Consider the following 12,872-nt stretch of genomic DNA (forward strand, 5'->3'; position numbering starts at 1 on the left):
GCTTGACGATTACAGAAGCAGTGATACCACAGTACAGAGAGTATGATTGTGATTGTTGTATTCATATAACTGAAAGGGTATATAACAAGATGCTGTTAGTATTTTTCAGTGGGTTGCTAGGTCCTGTGATATTTAAAAAACTTAATTCCTAATAATTCCACACAGAATATTAGTCATGGCTATAAATAATATTTAAAGTAAACAGAATTCACTTCCTTAATGCTGCCTCTCTACCTCTCCCTATCAATTTCTCCCACCTTTATGACTCTTAGATTACTATAAAAGTAAGGTTTTACTCATATGGGCAGACGTCATTGCTGCAGTCCTGCCATTTTCTGTTCCTCATGTAGCCCCTGGAATCTCCTTTGGTCCTTGATCCTCTCCTCACTGTCTCCTGCTTATGCCATGCTCATCCTTGCCTCCGGGCTAACTCCTAAATAGAGCTCCCTTTTATTGAATCTGAACCAAATGGCAAACATCAACTGGATTTCTTATAACAACCCTACCAGGTGAGTATTCAATAGACAAAAAAATTAAAACTCAGAAACGTTAAGGAATTTAGGTCACACCCCTAGCAAGTGGCAGAGAGAGTCAAATTCATGTTTTTCTACTGTAAAGCTGACTTCTGCCATGCTTTATAATCACCTTCCTGCCTCAGACGCTCTTGCATATTCCTAAAATCCCAGCTTAATCCATCATCTCCCTGAAGTTTTCACTGATTGACACAGACTATAGCAATGTCCCCTCTCTCTAGACTCCTAGAGCACTCTTTACAAATGTAACTAATTATTTGGTAGCCATCTTTCAATAGTTCATGTCTATGTCCTTGAGCATATTCTCTTGGGATGGAAACAATATCTTATCACTTGTTTCTAAACTTTGTATCAACAAGCACAATTCTTGACATATGGCAGTGATATTAGTATAATATATGTTGTTAATAAATTGTTAATTGATTATGTTTCATAATAAAATAGCCCTTAGTGCTGATTTCTCTTTCCTTTTAGGAAGAGAAAAATAAATATAACATAAAAACAGGCATAATTATTTAATGTCAATCAATAATAGGAAATTTATAGTGCATATATTACTATTTTCCATTATATACCAAAAGTAAAATAAAGCATAAAATACAATGCTATGCTTACAGGAAGGGGTGACATCATGCACCTTTTATCTGGCCAGCGATTTTTCGCTGACCCCAGTAAGGGTGCTAACAGCAGTAAAGTAATTTATATACATAGTTTTTGCTTTTTCTTCAGATATATCTAAAGTTCAATTATAACTTTTGATGTTAAGACTCAATGTATCATTTTGTCTTTATCATGCATTTTTCTTACGGTTTAAAATTGTTGATTTTTCCATTTATCTTCCAGAGAATGCATATTTTCAGATTTTATAAAGTCACTTAAAATGATTATTTCATTCACTAAAAATACAAAAACACTTAAACAATCCCTTTTGATATGCTGAAAATACTTTTCGTAGAAGTGACAATAATTTGGGTTACTATTTAACCTATACACAGAAGGATGAAGCAAGAATTACTTAAATGTAGGTTAAAATTTGTGAGAATTAGTATATGCAAATATTTTAACACCAACGATATGAATGCATGTACATAGTATCACTTTCACTATAGGGAGAGATATAGATATAACCTTTTGCGTATGTAGATACAGACATGTAAATATGTTCATATAGATATAAAATATTTGGTATAGGGTTAGCCCTAGAAAGACTAATTAATTGGAGTTTTCCTCAAGAATTTTAGTCTTTTTTTTCCCCTGAACTTTATTCTATGATGTTTCTTCTTCTAACTTTTAACACCTGTCTTAAAAGTGACCAGCTAATCTCTTGTCTTCCTTTCTCGCAGAACCTGTTTGCAGGAAGTCTCTTGTAAAAGTATTCCAATTTTCAAATTAATGGTCAGTAAGGCAATGGATTACTCCTCCAAAGAGTATTTCGATATTTAATTAGCGGGAAAGAAAATAGTTGAATCTGTTATGTTGAACTGTATGAAACTACTGTTTCTGAGGTAAAAGATGTTCGAGTACAGGTGATTCCATAAGGTTCAACCAATTATAAGAATAAGATTTAGGCATTTGTCACAATCCGGCTAAATTCTCTGAAAATGAAATTGTCCCCTTAGCACTTTGTAAACAATGTTCGGTTGCCCAGTAGATAAATAAGGAGCAGCATATGTTAACAGTTCCAATGCTTTGACAAACGTATCTGAAATTTGCTAACAGAAAACAGAAGCTATATTAATTTTAGCATACTTTTGTGTATGGCTTATTACAATTAAAATATTTGGGGTACACAAGTATTTTTTCAATGTTTTCAGCATTTCAAGGCCTTACACAGCTGGATTGTAACACTGGCCTTGTTCATTATAAACAGAATATATACTTATACGTAAATCTTACAAAGTGTCCTTACCTGCTTTGGACATCTTTTCATCTTTTTTAATTTCAGGTTCTGGAGTGAGACAAACACATGCACACACACAAACAAATTGGAAAAAATAAGCATTTTTAAAAATCCGTACTAAATAGAATAATAGGCAGGTTTAATAGATTTTTCTCATTTGTCCTCAGTTTCAATTATAGTTACATACTTTTATCAGTATACAATGGAATATGTATTTATAGTAAACTATAAAGTAACTTAAGCAACGGACATTGGTTTAAATTCCAGTTTGCTAAAAAGTTTTATACTAATCAAGTAATTTGGCATTTTGTCTTTAATAAGAGCCCATCTCTTATAATTCATAAATTCTCTAAGCATTGCAAATAAGGAAATTAGCCAAAATGGCTCAGAAAAAAAATGTGTTGTAATTTTTCCTAATTTGACCAATTTAAGCGATTTTCTACTTCTGACTACATACGTTGAATTCATGGAGCTCCACCTGGTGGTTAATTTAATCATTTCAAACTGGTATAATTATTGTTTTCAGTAGTATTTGTTATTAATTTTATAAAATAAATTGGATTAACTTCAGTATAATAGTATAAACACATTAAAATAAAGTATTGTGCTTTCTTATTTCCTAGGACAATGGCTTTTGTCTAGAAACTGCATTCTAACTTAATATCAGTATAGGATAAATACATAGTTTTTTGAGCTATCCAAGTAATACTCATGACACTACCCCAACAACTGCAATAACGGATATTTTCATGTTCCCCAGTCCTTTCTCTTATTTAAACAATTTTGCCTTGGCCTCATTGTTCTCCTCTCTCGGCATAAAGTCTTGTTTTGATTAATAGAAGGGCTCTGGTACATTACAATTTTTCCTCCCTTCAAACAGCAGAAAAAGTGAGCTTGTGGTTGGGATATTACTGAGTACAGACTTTGTGTCGGGGTAGTGCTAACCAGCTTTATTTGGGTCTTAGCCTAATGGAGTCTATTTCCTAGAGTTACAAGTTTTTATAAAGCTCATTTGCTTAACTGAAGAATTTTATGTAATAGAGAATTCCATAGCCATTCACACCCTACTTCCTGTACCACTTGAATGCACATCCTGTAAAAAGGGATATCAGCGCTGTTATTGCACTTCCACACTCCCTGGCACATATTTCTCTCTTTTTAGTTGACGCATTCACTTAACCAGGTAGGATGTACATTATTTTAATATTTTCTATGTGCCTTAATGTGGTATAAAATTTCGTTATACGATTTTTAATTAATTTTTGTTTATTGTCTGTATCCCCTCTTTCGATTTTAAGTTCCATAGGGCAAGAGTTGTGCCTTGTTTACTACTCAAATATCAGCATTTGGTCAAATATCTAACACGTGGTGTATGATCAATAAATATTGTTGAATGAATGACTGAACAAAACAAATACAGACAATGAAATATAGAGCAAAAAATATAGAGAAATATGAAATGCTCCCTCCTGTGTATCTGTAGTCCTAGAAAAACTGATTCATGCTTCTAGAGTTAGAGATAAACATTCAATGTCCTAGGACAGGATCCATAGGCATGTTGCTCATCATGTAGAGCTGTCTAATTTGAAAGAGTTTTGCTTCTCACTCTACACCTGGTTCTCTCCCCTGTCAATCACACTGCCATGTAATCTTGAAGTGGAATCATTTTAGACTTAATGTTTGTCAAAAGACCTTCTGTAAAAAATAAAAGTTGTGGGGAATACTTTTATCAGCTATGAGCACAATACAATCAGAACCAACTTCTACCTTGTTCATGAAATTTTATAACCACTCTTATGATCATTCAGCATGCATGTGGCTGTGGACCCTCTCACGATGTGAGAACTACTGACTTTTGGTGTTATGTAAACAACACTAACATGATAACCACACAAGTTATGAATTCTTGGGAAGCGTGGAAAGGGGGGCTCTTGGATCTATAATCTGGCTTTTTTAAGCAAGCTCATTTACTTAGTTTTGTGACCTTGGGCATTACTTAAATCCTCAAGTCTCAATTTTGTCATTGCTGAAATGGAGAAAATAATGTTGTAAAATTGATGTGAGAATTAAGAGTGATGTGTGGAAAAAGCTTACTTATTTTAAAATTATGCTCATGAACTTAAATTACATGATCTCTCAAGGTAATTTTCTTTTGTTTTTACAGAACGGGAACTTTACTGTTGAATATGCAAAGCAGGAATTGATAGGTGAGGATTTCTAAGGTGGACATCTCTTTTATTAGCCTACTTGGTCACTAAGAACTTGGTGCCCTCGTTTTGTAGACAGCATTTCTACTGAAGTGTGTCTTTAGTTTTTGAGTCACATATGGATGCCTGTTCTTAGTCTTATAAAAATGACAATATATATGTATATATATAGACATATTTCATGTATATATGTATATATAGTCAAATAACAACAACAATATATATGTCTATATATATATATATTTTTTTTAAGTTTAGTCAGAAGTCTTCATTGAGGGCTTCCCTGGTGGCGCAGTGGTTGAGAGTCCGCCTGCCGATGCAGGGGACACAGGTTCATGCCCCGGTCGGGGAAGATCTCACGTACCACGGAGCGGCTGGGCCTGCGCGTCCGGAGCCTGTGCTCCACAATGGGAGAGGCCACAACAGTGAGAGGCCCGCGTACCGCAAAAAAAAAAAAAAAAAAAAAGTCTTCATTGAGAAGTTTCAGGAAACTAAGGGCAGTATTTGATGCTGAAGACTGAGATCTGGAAGCCGGGAAAAGAGAACGGGAACTTTTATTTTCACCCCGTCTATACTGCTAAATATTTTTAACCATTGATTATTATTGTATAATAAAATATCTGGTTATTTTCACTTGAGCCCTTCCTTTCTGGGCTCAACTCACAAGCACTGCAGAAACATAGAATCAAGCAATCCCCAAGCTGAGTGTTTGAAGCAGACAGCCTGCCATTTCATATGCAGCACTGACTTTTCCAGGCAGTTGATTTTACTTATGAAATGTTAATTGCTGGTGGGTCTGGGGAGGAGAGCTTCATTAATGATTTTTCAGTGTCATCAACACTGTGTTCTCAAGTAAAGCAGGCCAACCAAAACTTCAACATGCATGTGCTTGAATTAGAGAAGGGCAGCAGTGGGGATCAACTTTGTTTAGGAGTCTCTATTCTGTCTTTATAAATTGAAAAGAAAGAAATCTATGCAATACATAAATCCCGAGAATGTGCATTCTTTTAAGAATATCTCCACTATAAATACTTTGTAAGTTAGAAGCTGAATGCCACTGATTTTTCTTTTCCCAATCTTTTTTGTTATCATTATCAAATTGCTTCTTCAGCACATAGAAGCCTTATATATGTAATAAAATATAATAATAATAATTCTTGGTTTTGCAACTAATGATGTTTTGTATTTTATATATGGCACTAAGTAAGTGTATTATATGCATTATCTATAATTTATTTATATAATATTAAATATTCATTGTTATTAGCTCTCTAACCCCAGTAGAATACAAATTTCATGAGTCCTGGGGTGAATTTTCATTTTCTCTGCTGTATGATAGTGTCTAGATCAGTGCTCTACACAGACTAGGGATCAATAAATATCTGTTGCACAAAATTTGTTACACGAATGAACAATTATATAATCCTCACTTACCACTTCTATGAAGTAAATACTATTATTACACCCACTTTACAGATAATAATACTGAGGCTTAATACTTGTCTAAGTATGTACTCCCTAGTAAGTGGAAAAACTGGTCTTTGAATATTGATTTATTCCAACTCCAAAGCCTTAAACACTTGTACGCACACTGCTATAACTACTGTTGATACAGACAGAATGAAAGTTTTAAAATATTTCATGCATAAAAACTACATAGTAAGCCACGTGCTACACCTTATAGGTACAAATTACTAACAGAGTCATTAAGATTGTAATTAGCATGAATGATAAAGCCACTGAGGTTTCTATTCTTTTCCAGTCAGTCATTAAATCATGAATCGTATAAACAGTTTCCTAAATTAATCTGGTTAAACTAGGTAAATATACTGAACATGGATAGAAAATTGATAGCTTTCTCACTCACTGCTGGAGTAGTATTCAATATTTAGTGGCGTGGCAAGATTTTACATTTAAAAGCAGGTCACCAAACCTATTTATATAAAATATACAAAGGAACTTCAGCATTGTTTTCCCTAGGCAATTGTATGTGAGTTCTGGTCTGAGGGAATCTGGAAAGCCTGCTGGCAAAGGAGGCAGGTCATATTGCCAGGCATGACTCCCAAATCTACCTCAGGTGGCTGTGTGACCTGGGCAATTCACTTCCAGTGCTTCAATTTTCACATTAATAAAAAAAAGGATTGCTGTGAAAATGAAATTGAACACTACGTGTGAAGCACTTAGCATCAGACACAAGGCCAACAGTGGATGTTAGTCTCTTTACTGATATTTGAAATGATTTTTCTTATATTTTTCTACCAAGATGTTCAATAAAATATGTTTAAATATAAATATATTTAAATAAAGCAATTGAAGTTGTATTAAATGAAGTAATATTCATAAATTTATTCTAAACCCATGATTTTTATATCATTTGAGTAATCATTTGCATTTTTTGATGAAAATCCACTACTATTATAATTACATACATATATACATTTACACTTTACTGTGTCCTCATTGTATTATTTAACAACAAATGGTTTGCAAAACTCACACACACACACACACACACACACACACACACACACATACTTTCATATTTTGTTCTCTGCATGAAGCTTTATTGGATGGGGTAGAGCACTACTGTCACTCCAATCAGCTCGCTACACAATTTGGGATTTGGAAGAACCATCAGGGAACACATGTTTCTTCTTAACTATGTCTTAAGAGAAAGTGTTTTGCAAATAAGAGGTCTGTTTTAATAGGTAGCATTTGATTTCATCTGCTGTGGACACATTATTTTGTGACACTGGTAAACACAACTGTGAGAAAGACAAGCTTATCTTTCAGTTTGATTTGAAATGTCTTCAGTTCACAGCTTTCCAAAAGACAAAACTGTCCTGAGTTTGGGTGAAGTTACACAGAGAACCAACACCCGACAGCCTCTACCCCACAACTTTTCATCTTATCTCTGCCTACATTTCTTTCCTTCAATATTCCATGGACTGTTTAATATTTTCCTTCCTCTTATTGAACCATGTTCATATGTTTATGAAACCTCATGCATTCTCTATGCTCCTATTTTTCCTGCTTGAGTTTCTAAATCGATGTTATCTTTGGTTGTAAACTGAGGAATCCTTTCATGCATAATAAAGGGGCAAGGTGATGATGTTCTCAAGTAATTGCCCAACTTCATCCAAAGCAAGAGATCATTTTTTGCACTGCAGCTGGAGAAAAACAGACACAAACCAAATGAACAAAAAAATCTCTCAGTTTGAAATTTATTTCCCTATTTAAAAACCAAATGGTCTAATGTGAGGCATCTAAAACACTCTAAATTTTAATTTTCTCACCTTCTGAAATGGGAGAAATGACACTTAGCTGATGTATCTGTGGCTGAGATTAGACTGAATAACTGAATAAATATTTCCTGAGCGCTCATGTACTAATACCTATATCATAGATATCCATTGATTGGATGAAGACTTTGGTTTGCTTTGTCTAAGTCACCACTGGAGGCCACTTCACTTTTACTCTTTCCCAGCTCTCCTTCCCAAGTACTGTGAGATCTTTGAGGACAGGGATCTTGTCTTGTTCATCTTTGGAGCCTCAGTGACTAAGATATCCCCAGAATATTATACTAACACTCAAAAATTGTTATTGACACATCGGGACTTCCCTGGTGGTCCAGTGGTAAAGAATCTGCCTTCCAATGCAGGACACGTGGGTTCAATCCATGGTCAGGGAACTAAGATCCCACATCCTGCGGGGCATCTAGGCCTGCGTGCCACAACTACTGAGCCCACGTGCCTCAATGAGAGTGCCCTTGTGCCACAAACTACAGAGCCCACATGCCCTGGAGCACCACAACTACAGAGAGAAAACCCACTTGCCACAACTAGAGAGAAGCCCGTGTGCCGCAACGAAGACCTGATGCAGCCAAAAAAATAAAATAAATAAATATTTTAAGAAAAAATTGTTATTGACACAAAACAATTTAAGATGTGGTTTCAAAATGCCAAGAAAATCAAATTTACAAGTTTCAGTTTTAGATGATTTAGACCAAAATGTAAAGTGGAATACCTGTCCCATTAACTAAAACCTTACATGGGTGGAAAAGTCATTTAGAACGGACCCACCAGATACACAACATTGGTGTACATTATCCTCAGATAATTATCTGGTAATTTCACACCCGTTTTCTCTTTGTGTTTATATCTGTGTCTGTCTCTCTCTCACCTCTTATTCCCTTTAGGTCAACGAGAAAAGCAATTATGCTTTATAAGCTTCTATAGGTATAGTTTTAAAATAGCTGTAGTTTGCAATACAAACACTAATGCATGACTCAATGCTTTATGACTAAGTCCTGATTCTGCAACCCTTCCTTGGCAAGATTCCCGTAGGACTTTGATGCTCACAAAGAAAGTTTGCTGAGTGGACAGTAAAAACACAAAATGAGCCAGAGGGCATTCTCTCTTTGCAGCACAGAATAAATGCATACATATTCTGTGCCTCATTCTGTCATCATTTCATTTTCGTGATCCTTTGTCTTTTGTATATGCTAAATACAATGTCCCACATTCCTGACAGTGTCACTCTGTCTTTATCTAATCTTTCTTTTATGCCTTGCTATGTGTGCCTCATTATTCTGTCCTTCCCTGAAGCTTCCCAACATGAAGAGTCTGCACTGAAAGAAGTAAGAAATAATTGGAGGAGGCTGAACATATTGTAGGTCACACAGAGAATAGTCAGTCAGAACAAGGTCCTGTGATGTTATTTGAAGATGGCAGGAGAGCTGGTTGGATATATTTCAGGTAATGAACCAGTTGACTTTACAGCATTCAAATGGTTCAAAAAGTTGTGCAAAAATCACTTGCCAAGGTAAATAAGCAGACATTCTTTGTTTTTTTCCCTTATCGAGAGAGTCACCTTTTCCTACTTATGTTTCTGAGCACCAGAATTCATTTTCTTTAACTTGAAGTGAGAATAATCAATTACGTGAATAAAAGGTCAGAGGTCATAGGTATGGCTCATCCTCCAACTGGTTAAATATATAAAAATAATAGATGACCTTATATGAAAAACTTTTTAAATTTAAAGATTTAAACATTTAAATCTTTTTAAAAATGGTACAAGAAAAATAAAATAACAATTTTATTTAAACTTACTTAAACTAGTTATTTATTTAATAAATAAAATACTATGACATTTTAAAAAATTTCCCCTGAAGGAGAGAAGCACATTAGAATATTTGCATAATGTGGCTTGGAGTGACAAGAAAAATGAACATGCAGAGTGAAAGTGAGTCATCCTCTTGAGGGCTTAAATGGAGAGAATACCAAGGAAGGAATATTGGGGCTTTACATTTATAATTATCCATATATTTTACATGCATATAGTTGCACATATATTACTGCTGTACATTAACTTTTTGGATGAAGGAAATAAAATTCACAGTACTTGGATACATTAATTTTGGAAAGCCAATTATTAAGAGAAAATTCTGGCAGTCTCAACTACTTTTCTTTCCAAAATGTAACCCCTTTCCATTCATGCTAACAACTTGGCATTTTGGCCTGATGGGCACAACCGGAAAAGTGTTAGACTGTCAGTTGCTACGTAGAGTAAAAGTGCTACTATTACTGGTATAATTTTTATTTAGACAATTCTTCAGGAAAAGAGTTGTCAATAATTCTTCTTCAAATGTTTGGTAGAATTCACCATGAAGCCTTCTGGTCCTGGACTTTCTTTGTTAGGAGGTTTTCGATTATGTTCTTACTTATTATTAGTCTGTTCAACTTTCCTGTTTCTTCATGATTCAGTCTTGGCTATCATATGTTCTAGATATTTATTCAGATTTTCTAGGTTGTCCAATTTGTTGGCATATAAACATTCGTAGTAGTCTTTTATGATCCTTTTTTTATTTCTGTAGCACCAGTTATAATGTCTCCTCTTTCAACTCTGATTTTATTTATTTGGCTCTTCACTCTTTTTTTTTAAATCTAACCAAAGTTTTGTCATTTTTGTCTATTTTTTCAAAAGACAACTCGGTTTTGTTGATTTTTCTATTCTCTATTTTGTTTAAATCTGCACTAATCTTTATTATTTCCTTCCTTCTAACTTTGGGCTTAGTTTGTTCTTTTTTTCTCTAGTTCCTTGGAGTATGAAGTTAGGCTGTTTATTTGAAATCTTTCATCTTCTTTTTTAATGTAGATATTTATTGCTATGAACTTCTCTCTTAGAACTGCTTTTGCTGCATTCCGTAAGTTTTGGTATGTTGTGTTTTCATTTTCATTTGTCTAAAGATATTTTCTAATTTCCTTTTAATTTCTTCTTTGACCTATTAGATTTTCAAGAATATGTTGTTCAATTTCTATGTATTTGTGAATTTTATCATTTAAGTGTGCATGATGTTATCGCTCTGTTTGACGCTCTTTGACTGGATATTAAATAAAGACTTTTAAGACTCCCTCTGTTTACTAAAAGAAGATATGCTAAACTTTTAATCTAACAAGACTTCTGTTAAAATTAATTTCTTTTTTAGTAAGAATTTTTTGAATTGTAGCTCTCCTGATATATGTGAGATGACAGTGACCCCCTTTAAGGAAAGAAAGCCTAATGTGACACCACCTCTCAGAAGTGAAAGTGAAAGTCTGCACGTCATGTTACACTTTCTTTCAAAATGTCCTAGGACTGTCATTTACATTCAGCACCACAGGCCTGAATTTTGGTTGTTCGGTGGCAAACAAATGATGAAATTCAATGCATAAAATTGCAAAGCACTAATAATATTCCAGCATATTACTAAGAGAGATCATTGTTGCTTTAAATGGTAAAAGAAAAACCACATTAAATATACTCAAGTGGTTATTTGAAACCTATAGTGAAGTAGAAAATTCAATACTAATGAAATGAGAATATAACTTTAAAAAATGCATCTTTTCCACATGCTGCCTTCCCCACCACCATTATCTGTGGCCACACACTGGCTGGTGCTACACTGACCATGTGGAATGGGATGATGAAAAAACAATACCTGGAAGGACGAAAGAAGAGAGAGGAAGCTCTTAAGTAGATATTTCCAGTGTTCAAAGACTCAAATTATCATCACGTGTTTTTAGTGGAAACCTAAATTGTTTTTCATTCATATATACATTCCACACACATTTCTACTGGGGAAAATTTTGCACTGCACTTCCTAATAAAAATGTGGAAATTTATAATATGCCTGTCTGTCCCTCATTTTTGATATTTCTATCTTAGTTTGGCAAAAGAATTGTAACATCATTGAATGATTGAATTACTTGATAGCATCAAATCTTTTCAATTTAGATATTTATATACATGTCCCTTGCAATCAACAGTCAGATCATGTTGAAGAAATCTACAGTTCTTTTAAAGAAATAAATCAGTTTCGCTAAATCCAAAGGAATGTCATTAGTCTTCACATTAATTCATTCTTCAAATAATACAATGTAACAACATTTTGCTGCCTATTGAACATTTAACATAACCGTAAAAATTCTCTTGCAAGCAACATATCCTAATTTACATATTATGCCTGAAAAACATAAAATTGTATATAGCACCAAAATAACTACCTAGGTGACAATAAAAATAAAGTTTTGGATATGATGATATTTTTCTGAAGTGAAACATAAATGCCTTAATAGGTTTGGAGTCCATGTTGCTTGAAATACTTTCTTAAAAAAATTAAGTACATACATGGCTGAGAAAAAAATCATGCCATGCTCTCATGTTTCACTAAATAACAATTTTGTTTAATTTAAATTTAATTGCAAAGTTAGAAAAATATGACTTTAGGGTATTTTTTTATACATTGCTACACTGACTAATGGAGCTTCTCCTTGAGTCCTTCATTGCTCTCACTGAGTCTCCTGTCAGCTTTCCCCTCCTACTACTCTCCCACATCTCCTCCAACTCCAGCGCATGCTTATAAAAGTTCACCCAAAAGTTTTTTTTCTCTTTAATAAAAAATTCCAGTAAATTGGAATTTTTACCACTAAGTGTCTGTATATCTGTCAATAGTTCACGTAGATCTTCTCTTCTGGGTAAATGTAGAAACAGGCTCTATTTGAACATTCAACATAGCAGGTATACTTCATGGTTTTACTGCTTCACTAACATGTTCATTTTGACAACAAGAAATATTAGACAGTTTGGAGAATGACACCACACCCATAGAATGTCTTGGGATAATTAGAAACTAAATGTATTACATTGGACTTAACATATTTACTTATGTTTTAGGGAACATAACTTGTTGCA

At 34.1% G+C, this 12,872-nt stretch overlaps 1 protein-coding gene across 8 annotated transcripts in view; it reads right to left on the reverse strand.

Annotated features, from left to right (window-relative positions):
- The window catches only part of TRDN (triadin), a 373,155-nt gene that overhangs the window by 68,411 nt on the left and 291,872 nt on the right, over positions 1-12,872 (reverse strand). For all 8 annotated transcript variants that reach the window (XM_082668827.1, XM_082668826.1, XM_082668823.1 and 5 more), the window contains one exon: positions 2,443-2,481. In XM_082668827.1, coding sequence (XP_082524953.1) covers positions 2,443-2,481 — 39 coding nt within the window. The remainder of the gene's footprint in view (positions 1-2,442; positions 2,482-12,872) is intronic.

This window comes from Grampus griseus (assembly GCF_964374135.1).
Source record: "Grampus griseus genome assembly, chromosome: 13".
Taxonomy (NCBI): domain Eukaryota; kingdom Metazoa; phylum Chordata; class Mammalia; order Artiodactyla; family Delphinidae; genus Grampus; species Grampus griseus.